Source organism: Phyllobates terribilis, unplaced genomic scaffold (genome assembly GCF_046119375.1).
Source record: "Phyllobates terribilis strain yellow unplaced genomic scaffold, ASM4611937v1 Scaffold_1__5_contigs__length_1240528914, whole genome shotgun sequence".
Classification (NCBI taxonomy): domain Eukaryota; kingdom Metazoa; phylum Chordata; class Amphibia; order Anura; family Dendrobatidae; genus Phyllobates; species Phyllobates terribilis.
This window is the reverse complement of record NW_027362761.1, coordinates 24,277,167-24,293,646: the sequence shown is the minus strand read 5'-3', so window position 1 is coordinate 24,293,646 and position 16,480 is coordinate 24,277,167. Positions and strand designations below refer to the sequence as shown.

The 16,480-nt window shown below is 47.3% G+C and overlaps 1 protein-coding gene across 4 annotated transcripts in view; it reads left to right on the top strand.

The window, feature by feature from the left end:
- Nucleotides 1-16,480, top strand: part of USHBP1 (USH1 protein network component harmonin binding protein 1) — a 152,431-nt gene that overhangs the window by 51,085 nt on the left and 84,866 nt on the right. For 3 of the 4 annotated variants that reach the window (XM_073659616.1, XM_073659618.1, XM_073659614.1), the window contains exons 6-7: nucleotides 2,032-2,159; nucleotides 2,286-2,426. In XM_073659616.1, coding sequence (XP_073515717.1) covers nucleotides 2,032-2,159; nucleotides 2,286-2,426 — 269 coding nt within the window. The remainder of the gene's footprint in view (nucleotides 1-2,031; nucleotides 2,160-2,285; nucleotides 2,427-16,480) is intronic. The other variant, XM_073659617.1, reaches the window with a different exon arrangement.

Here is a 16,480-nt window from a genome sequence, read left to right as displayed (position 1 = left end):
ACTAAATTCAAGATCAGAAAAAAGCACTACAAAAATAAGTCTAATTCAACTATATAAAAACATCAGCCTACCCTAGCAAATTAAATAAATGTACAGATGCAGGTTGCTGTGACTGTATTGCACTAGCATACAGACATATGCAACAGCAATCTGACAATGTTAAGATGTATGCAAACGCTTTAGAGTCCAGTTTTCTGGATAGCTTGGCTACCATAGATTTAACCCCTGGCAATCAGTAAGTTGTCTATAGTTTACTATTTTGGGAATAATCCTTTGCAGTCTAAATAGCATTACTGCCATTTAGACTGTACTTTAAACTTGTGGTTCTTAGCATATGTAGCGCCCCGAGGGTTCGGTCGCTACAGGGGTATTGCACCTCAACCAGAGGTGTGATATCCCACTCCCGGGTAAGGATGGTGTGTGGACCGGGACTCAGTTAGCTGCATACAGCACACTCACCCCATTTCCGGGGGACAGCTCAACGGTGCTCCCATTAGTACACTAATGCAGGCACGACAGAACATGTCCCTGGCTGGAGTGGGGAGGGGGGAAGAAAACCCAGTGATGTAGGAGCAGGAGGGGACGGTTTCTGGGCATAGGTAGGAGCCCATTGGTTGCAAGTCACCTGGGCTCATACACAGAGAGGGAGGTATATAAGGTGGGCACCATCTTAGAACAGTGTTCAGTCTGAGAGAGGAAGTGACAGAGCAGGGCCTCTGTGGAGCTCTACTCCGGAGGCGGGCCTAGCCTGTGAGGCCCAGCCAGCACTGAAAGAGAAGAAGTCAGTGCAGAGAGTTGGAGAAGAGAAGGAGTTCAGCCAGAGAGGGCTGACAGGGAGCTGTGGCTCAGTCTGGGCCCAGCTTCATGAGGCAGGCCTGGAGTGGAGGCCAGAGCCAGAGGAGAGGAATGGAAACAGAAAGAAACAGAAAGGAAAGTAAGAAGGAACAGAACGCCAAGAGAGGCCCAGAGACACGAAGGCAGAAGGAACCCTAAGGACCCAGGAGATTGCGTGTGACGGGTTGGCAGAACAGGGTACCGGATCCCAAGCTGGTGGAGGCGACTAATCCTCAGCCAAGGACCGGTGGTCGTGACCATTTACTGGTGCGACCCCTCACTACACCTACCAGAAAGGCACACTACATAGGGTCAGGGAAGTGGACACCCAGTCCTCCCAGGAGAAGGCCCGAGGCAGCTGGACAGAGGTAATGTCACTGGTGGGGCAAGGCTGACGAAAGGATAGAAGGGAGTCCTGTGCCACACTCCGGAATTACCTGGGGGTTGACCGAGCCCCCTGCCTGGTGGATGCGGCACGGCTCGGGCGGTCCTATCTGTGCACAAGTGACCTGGATGGGAACTGTGAGTAAAGAACTTGAACTGCAACACCTTGTCTCTGTGCTTTCTCACCGCATACAGCACTACTAGTGCTGGGATGCCCACACCATCACCCTCACCATCTACTACACTGCCCTGGGGCTGCACTCTTCCCGTGGGGAGTCACACTACCTCAGCTGCATACACCATCAGCCCCAGCGATCGGCCTTGCAGCGGCGGTCCGCACTGACCGCAATCCACGGGTGGCATAGTCGGACATAAAACCATAAAAACCCCTATGAAAGACTGCCATTGGTTTGATCACCCTGAGCCACGGGACCGGGTCACCGCCACGGAGACTACAACCCCCAGAGACCCGGCTCCAGGTAACCCCACACACGCGCGTACACGGCCCAGGGGGTGCGTCACATACACTACTGTGTGGTGTAACCATAAGGTCTAGACTATATTTCTAAATATACCGTAGTCTATGTGGCCTTAAAGCAAGTCAAAATTATTAAACTCATTGTTTGCATATACCTTAGCGCTCTCATAAGGCAGCAGCATAAGTTTGTTCACATAATTAAGTCTGACAGGCAGCGCAGGTGGCAAAAGCAAAAAGTTCTCTTTTACTATTATACATTCAAACAGACTTTGTTGATGACATCTTCTTTTCCATTTTTGTATGATTGGGATGTGTACATTTTTTCCTGCTAATAGACTACTATTCCAACAATACAAAGTATCATAACATATATTCAGAGTCTCCCTGGATGCCAGACTTCAGTATCATGTCTTCCTGAGATACATCCAAGCAACATGGAGTCTGAGATAAAGTGGTTAAAAGTGTAAGTAGAAATTTGCTATCTATCCTGTGCATAACTGCATAGTCACACTTGGCAGAGCAAAAAATATTACATTACCTTTCTGATTTCTAAGATTCAATGCTATATTACATACCGTATGTGTTTCAGGCAACTTGATCGTGTAAAACAGTTGAATGAACAGCTCAGTGTAACTCTAGAAGAGTGTAAGACTGATTCTGAAAAACTCAGTATGCACCTTGGAAAACTGGAATCTACCTGCACAGCACTGCGTCTCGCCCTCCAATCTAGGTAACAGTATATTTACTATAAGAAGAATAACAAGCCACATTTAACATCAAATTAATATTGAGATATATTTAATAATCCCTTCCCGACTTAGGACGTAATAGTTCATCCTATATCGGGTCCCCATTTATAGAGCAGGCTCAGGAGCTGAACCTGCACCATGCTTAGTAGATGAGGGCTGCCTTAGAAAAAAGGAAATGTGTCAAGGGAAAAAATTTGCAGATAACAAAACAGTGAAAAACAGCAGTAAGATGGGGAAAGCATAAAAAACTTAACAGATCCTAATTCACAAGAACCAGCACAAGAATTTTTTTCCTGGCCAAAGATATTTTTGTGAAGCAAGTAAACCGAGAAATATGATGTCCTCACAACAGGAACATAACTATCACCGCAGTTAAAACGGTCAGAGGTAGCATTACGCTGAATGAAGAATGAATTAGGAGAGAATTTCAGACCTAGATTGGAGGTTTACTGCTCTGTTCATGAGATTTCTGTTTTAGAGATGGAAGCCTACGCGTGAGGAATCCCAGGATTATCTGAGGCACTGAGCTCTGATTGAAGCCCCTACTTCAATAGAGGATCTAAGAAATGCAGTTAAATTTGGAAACTCCACTTCTTAAGTGGATGGAATTCCATTTGCAGTTTATAGAAGATGCAGGAAGGTCCTTCTGCTACTACATTTGGAAGTATTTAACAAATCATTTGAGTCAAACCACCTTCTGGTGGGTAAAAACCCGGTTGATAAAGAGGCTTATAGACGTATTACATTATTGAATAAAGATGTAAAGGTATTAGCCAAGGTGCTGGTTGAAACATTAAAAAAATTAGTGGATACAATCAAACATCATGATCAAAATGGGTTCAAGCTAAATAAGAGGGACAAGACTGAACCTGAGTATTGCAAGCATTCAGGTAGGTCATGGGGGTCACCGCTTCATCATGTCAGTTGACGCAACTAAGGTGTTTGACATCTTGGAGTGGATATTAATCTGGAAGGTTTTGGAAAGATTTGTTTTTGTGTGTTATTTTTTCCACTAGGTGCAGCTGAAGTATGACGCTCCGTCCTAGGGCCAGGGTGGAACTCTATGAAATACTAACTGATGTTATGAATCTTACAAGAGGCACTCTGAAAGGTTGCACCCTCTCCCCATTGCCATGATCATAGAAACTCTCGCCATTAGTATAAGATATGATGACAGTATTATGGTCTTTGTCTGTACAGGAGTTGGGAATAAGATATTACTATTTCGAGACAAATTCTTTTCTTTTTTTTTTACATTTTTTATTTAGGAATGAAACATAAAACATAGCAAGTATATAGATAAAGCCATACACTAAACATATTTTTGGCAGAATAATATAGTAGAATACAAAAGTATCATAGAACTGCCAATATATACAGTACAGACCAAAAGTTTGGACACACCTTCTCATTTAAAGATGTTTCTGTATTTTCATGACTATGAAAATTGTACATTCACACTGAAGGCATCAAAACTATGAATTAACACATGTGGAATTATATACTTAACAAAAAAGTGTGAAACAACTGAAAATATGTCTTATATTCTAGGTTCTTCAAAGTAGCCACGTTTTGCTTTGATGACTGCTTTGCACGCTCTTGGCATTCTCTTGATGAGCTTCAAGAGGTAGTCACCGGAAATGGTCTTCCAACAATCTTGAAGGAGTTCCCAGAGATGCTTAGCACTTGTTGGCCCTTTTGCCTTCACTCTGCAGTGCAGCTCACCCCAAACCATCTCGATTGGGTTCAGGTCTGGTGACTGTGGAGGTCAGGTCATCTGGCGTAGCGCCCCATCACTCTTCCTCTTGGTCAAATAGCCCTTACACAGCCTGGAGGTGTGTTTGGGGTCATTGTCCTGTTGAAAAATAAATGATGGTCCAACTAAACGCAAACCGGATGGAATAGCATGCCGCTGCAAGATGCTGTGGTAGCCATGCTCGTTCATTATGTCTTCAAATTTGAATAAATCCCCAACAGTGTCATCAGCAAAGCACCCCCACACCATCACACCTCCTCCTCCATGCTTCACGGTGGGAACCAGGCATGTAGAGTCCATCCGTTCACCTTTTCTGCGTCGCACAAAGACACGGTGGTTGGAACCAAAGATCTCAAATTTGGACTCATCAGACCAAAGCACAGATTTCCACTGGTCTAATGTCCATTCCTTGTGTTCTTTAGCCCAAACAAGTCTCTTCTGCTTCTTGCCTGTCCTTAGCAGTGGTTTCCTAGCAGCTATTTTACCATGAAGGCCTGCTGCACAAAGTCTCCTCTTAACAGTTCTTGAAGAGATGTGTCTGCTGCTAGAACTCTGTGTGGCATTGACCTGGTCTCTAAGCTGAGCTGCTGTTAACCTGCAATTTCTGAGGCTGGTGACTCGGATAAACTTATCCTCAGAAGCAGAGGTGACTCTTGGTCTTCCTTTCCTGGGGCGGTCCTCATGTGAGCCAGTTTCTTTGTAGCGCTTGATGGTTTGTGCAACTGCACTTGGGGACACTTTCAAAGTTTGCCCAATTTTTCAGTAGGAAAAGAAAATCCCGGCACTCACGTGTTGATAATCAGTTGATTTATTCCACAACTCACACAAGACGTTTCAGCCTGTCCAAGGCTTTTTTCAATTGTGGTTCAATACATTCAGTCAAGATATTTATAAACAAATCCACGGAAATGACATAATTCTCATTAACATAAAAAAAGAGTAGACCAATAAAAAAATTATATATAACAGAATTTACAACAACATACAAAAAATTAAGCAATAATAAACTCAGGTTGCACAATGAAAAAGAACAAGTGAATTCATATATTTAAATAATCCCCGACTACACATAAAACCATATACATCGCAGATTGTAAAATTTATTGCATGCATATACCACATTATATCTTTATTTCTCCATATTCTTTTAGCTAAAAATATGTAACATTTCATAGTTTTTCCAGAAAAAATCCTTAATGTTTTTAAGATTTTTTAATATTTCCCATGGAATCAAATATATCAATGACAAGTAAATTCATATATATAAATAATCTCCAACCAAATATGAGAATATAAATCCTAAAATATGGATTCCATTTCATAAATGTATCAAAAATATTCCCATCTAAATTTCTCAATGTTCTTTTTATTAAACACATTCAACATTATATAATTTTTCTGGAAAAAATTCCTTGATATTTTTAGATTTTTAGATCACGTATATGCTTTGTGAGGGAATATCATCCGGTCAATTTAAAAGTAGATCAGATTATAAAGAAATATTGGCATATTCTAGGGCAGGCATATCCGAGTGTGATGGAATTTAATATACCTCCCCTTATTTGTAACAAGAGATTGCCCAATGTGAAGGATCAACTAATACGGGCGGATGTTGGGAGTGATGCAATAATTCCAAGACAAACTTTTCTTTCAACAAAAAATAAAGGAACGTATCCCTGTCTGAATTGTGCTCAATGTAGTAATGTAATTAAGGGGGAATATTTTAGTCATCCTAGGACAGGTAAAAGATTTAATATTAAGGGCTTCTATACGTGTAAATCTACAAATGTGGTTTACCAGATAAAATGTCCATGCGGCTTTTCATATATTGGAGAAACAATGCAGTCAGTAGGAACACGGGTTAATAAACATAAATCCACTATCAGGTGTGGAGATACTTCGCTTCCCCTTCCATTACATTTTAAGGAAAAAGGACATTCAAGAGCCCAATTGAAATATCAGGTGTTAGAACAAATAGATATACCTAGAAGAGGAGGCAGTATCAAAAAAATCCTTTTACGTAGAGAAGCCTTTTGGATTTATACTTTGGGAACTTTATATCCGATGGCCTGAATCGAGAATATGATGTTAGTGGTATTATGTGATTAGGATAATGAGTAATATATATGACGCGCCCCTGGGCCTGCTGTGTTGCGCACGGGGGCTTACCCGGAACCGGATCAGATGAGGGTTGTAGTCTCCGAGTGGCGGGGACCCGGTCCGTGCCCAGGGAGTCAAACTCAGTGTGTGGCAGTCTTGATAGATGTTATTTGAGTGTCGACTACGCCACCCGTTGATTTGCAGCTATGGAGCTGCCGCTGCAGGGCAGACCGCTGAGGCCGGTGTAGAATTGTGCAGCGTGATAGTATAACCCCCAACGGGAGGGGTATGGCCTCAGGGCAGCCGACGTGGAAGATGGGGGTAGCAGGAACCACTCAGAGACGGTGCGGTGTAGTTCAGGGTCTTTACTGGTAACAACGATAGACCCTCCCGGAGTACTTGCTAGCAAACGGGGCCTGGTCAGTCCTTGAGCAGATGGGATCTCCCCTGGCCAGGCGGAGTTGTAGGCCTCCCAAACTGACTGTACTCTTCTGGCTACCTTGCTAGAAGCGGATATAAGTAGCCCACGTCCCTGAGTGTACCGTGTGGTGCTCACCCGTATGGCCGGTGACTCGGGGCCTTCTAATGGCTTCCGCTCCACGTTGGCGGTGCTGGTCCCACGCGTGTGACCGTGCCTTCGGGTTTCTGGGCCAGAGGACCTGCAATCCCCTGCCGGTCGGTTTCTGCTGCTGGGTAAGAGTTAGTCCCCACAGCCTCGGACGCCGGGTCCGGTAAGAAAGCTTCTCAGTCAGGGCGAGCTCTGCAGCTGCCAGCCCCTGACTCGTAGTAGTATTGCTCCCACTGAGCTTCTGCTGTTTCTTCCTATGACTGTTTCTTGTCTCTACTCTCCTTGACTGACTAACCCTGCCTCAGCCCCGGGTTTATACAGGGGAAGTTCTTCCCCTCCCAAGACTGGGCAGGAGGTGTGGCATGCACAGGATCCCTGACCAAAGGACCTCCCACCTGCTCTCAGACATAACATTACATTACTGTGGAAACCAGACCCCTGGGGTGCCACATTCCCCCTAGTAAAATTTAGTACTCCGGGACTAAACACATTTTAGAAAAACATAACAAGATGTAACAATAACAATACAATAAAGAAACACATAAAGGTGGTCACGGCATGTCCGTAACCGGGTGCAGTCTTTGAAGAAACAAAGGTGTCCATTTCACCAAAACAGGGAGACGTAACCAGGTAGGGGTCTGTCCTACCCCGAGTCCTTAACAGTCTCTAGTCCATCCTGGGTTACGCTCCAACTAATTGTACAAGGATTCCCGGTAGATCCACCAAGGATTCCTAAAAATAACTAGAAACACAAAATTATACACAAGCAACAATACACAGGTAAACATAAATAAAACAATTTATACACTTTAAATCCTCCAGCGTGCGGGTAACTGGCCTCTAGTGGCTCTAGTGGACCTACGGAGCTGACTGTTTGGCCCCGAACTACAGGGTGTAGGAGCTGTCAAGGGTAAACTGGGCAGCTGTCTACGAGTTCCCTGGCTCACTAGGGATATGGCAGGCTCACTGCAAGCAGAGGATTGATCCTCCTGGTCTGCGGGTGTGGGGTCTTCTGCCTCCTGGACCGGCTGTTCTTCCAGCTCTACCCGTTGCTCCGTAGGTGCTTGGGATGACGGAGGAAGGTGAGTACGGGCACCACAACTGCACCATTGACTTGAGTCCAAGACCGAGGGAAGTCCCCGAGCACAGTACTAACCATATCTTCCCTTTCCTCTACGGGTCGATGGTCTTCTTGTTCCTCTTCAGGGTTCCTCAGTTGTTCGGGACACTTCTTCAGGTGGTCCCGGGATACAATGGCTGTGGTTTCCCCTCCGTCTTTACTGATGGTGCAGACCTTCGGGTTCTCGTGGCTTGAGGGCAGTACGGTGTACGGGTCCTTCTCCCACTGGTCGTCCAACTTGTGGAGCCGTCTTTTCCTCTTTAAGACCTGCTCTCCGGGTACCAGGGGAACGGCGGGAGCGTACTGGTTGTAAGTTTTCTCTTGTCTTTCCCTAGCCTGACAGAGACTTCGCTCCACGCTCTCCTGTACTTTCCGGTACTGTTGCTGCCTCTCTGTGTCCCAGTCTGCTTCTGGTGAAGTGTCCTCGGGTGTCAGGACTCCCATTTCCAGGTCAACAGGTAACTTACCAGGTCTCGCCCTCATTAGGTAAGCCGGGGTACAGTTGGTGGAACCTACCGGGATGTGGTTGTATAGGTCCACCAGATCGGGCAACTTCTCAGGCCACAGACTGCGTTCTTCCAGGGGCAACGTTTTTAGAAGATCCATTACCACCTGGTTCATTTTTTCACAAAGTCCATTAGTTTGCGGATGGTAGGGTGTCGTCCTTATCTTCCGGCAGCCATACAGATTGCAAAATTCCTGGAAGACCTCCGCTTCAAAGGCAGGTCCCTGGTCCGTCAGCACTTGGTCCGGGTACCCGTGTGGACGGCAGAAGTGCTGCTGGAAGGCTCTAGCTGCTGTTTGAGCCGTTAAGTCCTTGACGGGGACGACAACCAAGAACCGGGAGTAATGATCCACGATGGTTAACGCGTAGACGTAGCCACTTCTGCTTGGGGTCAGTTTTACATGATCCAAGGCTACCAGTTCCAACGGTTGCCGGGTGACGATGGACTGCAGGGGAGTCTTCTGGCTGGCACGGTCCTTCCTTCTCAGGTTGCACGGGCCACAGTCTCTGCACCACTTCTCGATGGTTCCCCTCATGCCTACCCAGTGGAATCGCTCGCGCAGCAGGAACTCCAGCTTCTTCCACCCGAAGTGTCCAGCTCCGTCGTGGTATGCCTCCATCACCATGGCTGCGTCTCTTCGTGGCACCACTACTTGCCAGAGTAGTTCATGTGTCCGGGAGTTAACCATTCTGCGGCACAACTTCCCCTTATAAAGGAACAGTCGACTCTTCTCTGCCCATAGTTGTTTGGCTTCCTCCGGAGCGTCTGGTTCAAGGCAAGCCTCCGGGCGAGTCAGCATCTCCTTCACCAGTCGGACGGCAGGGTCGCTGTCTTGCGTTTCCGCCCAGTTGTAGTGAGGTAAGGGGTTCAACGTAGCAGCCTGCTTACTCCTTACCCGGTGGGAATACTGGATAGTCCCATGACGGTGGAAAGCAGGGAGTTCAACTTCTTCCAGTCCCTCCGGATCTTCTCCTTCGTCCGGCAGGTTTGGCATCCTGGACAGGGCATCCGCGTTGGTATTGGAGCGTCCGGCCCGGTATTTGATTGTGAACTCGTAGTTGGACAGACGGGCCATCCACCTCTGCTCCAGGGCACCGAGTCTTGCCGTGTCCAGGTGTGTCAACGGGTTGTTATCCGTGTACACGGTGAACCAGGAAGAAGCGAGGTAATGCTTAAAGCGCTCGGTGACTGCCCATACTATGGCCAGGAACTCTAGCTTAAATGAGCTGTAATTCTCGGGGTTCCTTTCGGTGGGTCGCAGTTTTCGGCTGGCGTAGGCGATTACTCGTTCCTTCCCCTGCTGGATCTGGGACAGTACGGCTCCTAGCCCGATGTTACTGGCGTCGGTGTAGAGGATAAAGGGCTGGCTATAATCCGGGTACGCCAGGATTTCGTCCCCCGTGAGAGCCATCTTCAGCTGGCGGAAGGACTCTTCTTCCAGCTCCTCCCATTTGAAGGGCGGCTTCTGGTTCTTGGCCTTCCGGGACTGGCCTATCAGGAGGTCCTGCATAGGTGCTGCCTTTTTGGTGAAACCGGGAATAAACCTTCGGTAGTAGCCTACCAACCCGAGGAACTGCCGCACTTCTTTTACGCTGGAGGGGCTTGGCCATTCCTTAATTGCGGTGATCTTATCAGGGTCGGGAGCCACTCCGTCAGTGCTCACCACGTGTCCCAGGTACTGCACCTTTGGTTTCAGGAGGTGACACTTGGAGGGTTTCACCTTTAGGCCGTAACTCGCCAGAGCTTCGAACACTTCCGCCAGGTGTTTCAGGTGGTCCTCATACGTCTTGGAATATACGATGACATCGTCCAGGTACAACAGGACCGTCTCGAAGTTTCTGTGGCCCAGACAACACTCCATTAGTCGTTGGAAGGTTCCTGGTGCGTTGCAGAGTCCGAACGGCATGCAGGTGAACTCGCTAAGTCCCATCGGGGTGGTGAATGCGGTCTTCTCCCGGTCCGCCTCTGCTACAGGAACCTGCCAGTACCCGCTAGTGAGATCCAAGGTAGAGAAGAAGTTAGCAGATCTTAAAGCAGCCAATGACTCCTCTATCCTTGGTAAGGGGTACGCATCCTTGTGTGTGATACGGTTGATTTTCCGGTAATCTACACACATCCTCATGGTGTTGTCTTTTTTTCTGACTAAGACTAGTGGAGCTGCCCAGGGGCTACAGCTATCCCTGATCACCCCAGCCTCCTTCATGTCTCTAAGCATCCCCTTGGCGTGTTGGTAGTGGGCAGGGGGTACGGGTCGATACCTCTCTTTTATAGGAGGATGGTTTCCCGTGGGGATGTGGTGTTCTACCCCCTTGACTCGCCCGAAGTCTAACGGGTGTTTACTGAACACTCTCTCGTACTCTTGAACCACCCGATAGACTCCTTGTTTCTGGTGTGCGGGGGTGGAGTCAGTACCCAGATGTAGTTGCTGACACCAGTCCTCCATGTTTTTCTTAGAGCCGTTACCTTCCTCCGGGTGAGATGGAGGCAAGGGTTCCACAGATTGTATAGAATTTTGGTTAATGGTATATAATTTGGCTAGCGTAGCATACCGGGGCAGGTACACTTCCCTCTCCCCGATATTTATTATGCGAACGGGCACCCTCCCATGGCGTACATCAACCACCCCCCGTGCTGTCAAAATGGTGGGCCTATTGTCCGAGTAAACTGGTTCAACCATTGCCTGGTAATCCCTACCTCTCAGACCAATAGCTGCCCGGCACCAAATCATCATTTCACTTTTTGGGGGCATGGCAATAGGAAAAGGGTCACACATTCTTACGCTACCAATCTCACCGCCGGAGAGTTCCACCTGTTGCCGTCGCATCAGTGCCCGGATCTCTTTCTGGAGCACCCGCTGCTCGCCGGAGCTGGCGTTCTTGGCAACCTGCTGTAAAAGGAAAATCACCTCTGCAAGACAATTTTCAATTACATTAGTTCCTAGAGTTATTTTTGGGTGACTCTCATGTTTGTCAATATCTACAATGATCAGTCCCTGTGCTGCCAGTTCGACTCTACCGATTTTGATGGTCACTTCTTTAAATCCGATCTGTGGCACGGGCTGGCCATTGCTGGCGATGATACTCAAGTCGTCGTCAGGGTAGCGGGTAATATCCGAGTCATTCCAGTACTGCTTAAAGAGCACGTACGGGATGGTGGTGACCTGTGACCCGGTGTCCAGTAGGGCACTCATGGGAATGCCATCCAGTACCACAGGCAAGACTGGACGTCCTCCCACATATCTGTCGCGCCAGTTCGATGGGCCTGGTGATCTTTTTCCTGGGGGTTGGCCCTCTACCCCAGGTTGTGCCCGTTTAAAGAACAGTACCTTGCCATATGTCCGGGTTGATTGCAGCAGCGGCAGATGGGTCGTCCGTCCTCGCTGTATCGGTCACTGGGTCTTCCTCTGGCCGGTGGGGTCCTCCTTGGTCGACGCCACGGGATGTCCTCCGGTCCGGATGCCAGCTGGATCTTCCCTGGGGTGGAAGCCTGTAAAGACTGCACAGTTCGGGTTAGCGCAGCAACGCTCTTAGCTAGCTCTTGGACCTGATGGTGTAGGTCTGGAGCCGGGTCATTGTCCAAAGCCTGCGCATCAGCTCCCACAGGCCCTGCCGACAAAGGCGCCGCCTCCTGGGGGTAAGTGATAGCAGGGCGCCTGTGGGTCACAACGCCACCCGGTGCCGGTTCTCGGAGCACCCGGATGGCTCTGTCCTTGAACTGTGCAAAGCCCAGATGGGGATCCTGTAAGGCCATTGCCCGCAACTGGGTTCGGTGGGTATTACAATATAGTCCCTCTATAAACTGTTCGGTCAACAGCCTGTCCTCGTCTCCCACTCCATCAGGGTCGGTCTGCTTAATGGCCCTCAGGGCCTCTTGTAGGTTTAGTGCATAGTCCCTTATACTCTCATGCGCTCGCTGCTTGCACCCGTAGAATCTAAGCTTAATCTCGGCTGAGGTGCGGGTATCAAAGGTGTCCTTCAGCCGCGTTAGTATCCCTGCGACAGTCTTCCTCCCAGGTGGCCAGGATTTTACTTCCCTTTTGGCTGCCCCGGTTAGTTGGGCCACCAGGATGCTCACTTTTTGCTCTTCTGTGAGGGGGTACACCTGGAAGAGGCTATCCAGCTTTTCTCTAAAGTCATGCAGGGTATGTGACTCCCCTGAGTACTGGGGTAGCCAAGCTGCTCCCGGGATATAGGGCATGGTGAAGGGCATAACTGCAGCAGCGGTAGCGCTGGCGGGGGTTGAGGCAGTGAAGCTCTCCTCCGTATCCGACATCTTCCTCCCCCCTAGTGGACCGTGGCCTACCTGGCGATGATCCTCTTCCGTAGGCCGCGGCTCCGCAGTGGATGGTTGAGGACCTCCCGTCGCGCTCCTGTGACGTCGGCGTCTGCTGGGCTCCTTCCAGGACCTTACGCAACGTCCGGACGTGAGGCGGGGCTTCAGTTCTTGCGCGCTTTCGGAGTCCACGCCCCTCTTCTTCCCGCGCGGCGTCCTCAAGATGGCGTCCAATGGCGGGAAAACTCCACGGATGGCGGGAAGAAGGCAGAAGATGGCGCCGGATGGCGGGAAACTTCACCGATGGCGGGAAGAAGGCTGAAGATGGCGCCGGATGGCGGGAATCTTCACCACAGGTAAGTTTGAAAAGTCTCTTTTTCAGGCACGCAGTACCCGGTGGTTGCGGGCACGAAATCCTGCCGACTACGCCAAAGTTGACGCGCCCCTGGGCCTGCTGTGTTGCGCACGGGGGCTTACCCGGAACCGGATCAGATGAGGGTTGTAGTCTCCGAGTGGCGGGGACCCGGTCCGTGCCCAGGGAGTCAAACTCAGTGTGTGGCAGTCTTGATAGATGTTATTTGAGTGTCGACTACGCCACCCGTTGATTTGCAGCTATGGAGCTGCCGCTGCAGGGCAGACCGCTGAGGCCGGTGTAGAATTGTGCAGCGTGATAGTATAACCCCCAACGGGAGGGGTATGGCCTCAGGGCAGCCGACGTGGAAGATGGGGGTAGCAGGAACCACTCAGAGACGGCGCGGTGTAGTTCAGGGTCTTTACTGGTAACAACGATAGACCCTCCCGGAGTACTTGCTAGCGAACGGGGCCTGGTCAGTCCTTGAGCAGATGGGATCTCCCCTGGCCAGGCGGAGTTGTAGGCCTCCCAAACTGACTGTACTCTTCTGGCTACCTTGCTAGAAGCGGATATAAGTAGCCCACGTCCCTGAGTGTACCGTGTGGTGCTCACCCGTATGGCCGGTGACTCGGGGCCTTCTAATGGCTTCCGCTCCACGTTGGCGGTGCTGGTCCCACGCGTGTGACCGTGCCTTCGGGTTTCTGGGCCAGAGGACCTGCAATCCCCTGCCGGTCGGTTTCTGCTGCTGGGTAAGAGTTAGTCCCCACAGCCTCGGACGCCGGGTCCGGTAAGAAAGCTTCTCAGTCAGGGCGAGCTCTGCAGCTGCCAGCCCCTGACTCGTAGTAGTATTGCTCCCACTGAGCTTCTGCTGTTTCTTCCTATGACTGTTTCTTGTCTCTACTCTCCTTGACTGACTAACCCTGCCTCAGCCCCGGGTTTATACAGGGGAAGTTCTTCCCCTCCCAAGACTGGGCAGGAGGTGTGGCATGCACAGGATCCCTGACCAAAGGACCTCCCACCTGCTCTCAGACATAACATTACATTACTGTGGAAACCAGACCCCTGGGGTGCCACATATACATCCTATTTTTCTTTTTAGACATCTCAGATGCGATGAAATCCTGAAGTATCTGCATAGGAACAAATGGGATGCATATTATACTTGCCACATTTTGTCGGGTTAAATAAGATTGAATGCGGAGATAAGACATGATGTAAGCTGGACGGCTTCCCTATGTATTTCTAGGAATCACGGGTGGACAGTTAATTATACTGTCACCTTTAACGAAATAAATAAGGTCTAATTTAGGGAATAGAGGATAACAAAGGATAAATTTAAAAAGTCACTCTTATCTCAGACAACGATCTGGGGGAGGTGAGAATCACTTAGGACATAGATGTTCTCTATTCCCGTATGTCTGTGATTATTCCTTCAGCAGTAGCTTTATATGTAGTTACAATTTATAATGTGATATAAAGTGATATAGAAATAATATGATGAATTTTTTCCACTAAGTGAATTGGGATCTATGGGAATATGGCAGTATACTGATCTCTTTATAAGGTATTTACTAATAGAATTATAAAGGGCAAGAGAATAAAAGATAGATTTAGTCACTTGTTGCAGGCTGTTCATGAGGAATCAGTTGTATATACAAATGTAATAAATAGTATTGTTCTAATAAAAATCTTTTTGAAAAAATCTAAAAATATCAAGGAATTTTTTCCAGAAAAATTATATAATGTTGAATGTGTTTAATAAAAAGAACATTGAGAAATTTAGATGGGAATATTTTTGATACATTTATGAAATGGAATCCATATTTTAGGATTTATATTCTCATATTTGGTTGGAGATTATTTATATATATGAATTTACTTGTCATTGATATATTTGATTCCATGGGAAATATTAAAAAATCTTAAAAACATTAAGGATTTTTTCTGGAAAAACTATGAAATGTTACATATTTTTAGCTAAAAGAATATGGAGAAATAAAGATATAATGTGGTATATGCATGCAATAAATTTTACAATCTGCGATGTATATGGTTTTATGTGTAGTCGGGGATTATTTAAATATATGAATTCACTTGTTCTTTTTCATTGTGCAACCTGAGTTTATTATTGCTTAATTTTTTGTATGTTGTTGTAAATTCTGTTATATATAATTTTTTTTATTGGTCTACTCTTTTTTTATGTTAATGAGAATTATGTCATTTCCGTGGATTTGTTTATAAATATCTTGACTGAATGTATTGAACCACAATTGAAAAAAGCCTTGGACAGGCTGAAACGTCTTGTGTGAGTTGTGGAATAAATCAACTGATTATCAACACGTGAGTGCCGGGATTTTCTTTTCCTACAGACATTGTTTTCCACGTGCACCACTCTAGCTATACGGAGTGCCGACTATTCCTTTTTGATACTGCCCAATTTTTCAGACTGACTGACCTTCATTTCTTAAAGTAATGATGGCCACTCGTTTTTCTTTACTTAGAATTTGAATTATGGCAAGAAAAAAGCAGCTAACAGTCTATTCAGTAGGACTATCAGCTGTGTATCCACCAGACTTCTGCACAACCCAACTGATTGTCCCAACCCCATTTATAAGGCAAGAAATCCCACTTATTAAACCTGACAGGGCCATACCTGTGAAGTGAAAACCATTTCCGGTGACTACCTCTTGAAGCTCATCAAGAGAATGCCAAGAGTGTGCAAAGCAGTCATCAAAGCAAAAGGTGGCTCGTATATAAATATAATAAACATCTGTAATGTAATCAAGAAACCACATTGTGACTTTAGTTTCGTTCAAATTTTTCATATTAAGGCTGTGTGCCCACTATGCGTTTTTTTAAGCAGCGGCAATTCCGCCGCAGAAACGCTTAAAAAACGCTTGGTAGAAGGTCTGCAATGTTACCCAATGATAATCCGCATGTGCTGTGCACATGCTGTGGAAATTTCTGCTGCGGATTATCATTGAGGAAAAATCCGCAGCACTACCAATTATTTTGCGTAAGCGCGGCGTTTTTGCCGTCATTGACTTGCATTGAATCGCTTAATATCCGCATGACTACATGTGCATATGCGGATATTAAACGATTCAATGTGCGGATGGTACCCGGGTCTGGAGAAGAGGAGACTCTCACCCAGACCCGGGTACCATAGTACCTGTAAAAAAAAGAATTTAAAATAAAAAAACATTATACTTACCTTCTGATGGCCCCCGGTCTCCTTAGTGATGCGTCCTGGCAGAAATGCTCCGGATTTTTCCTGAGCGTTTCTGCATCTCGCTTGCAGAAAAAACACATGCGGATTTTACATGCGTTTTTTCAGCCAGGGACAAGCGTTTCTCACGCG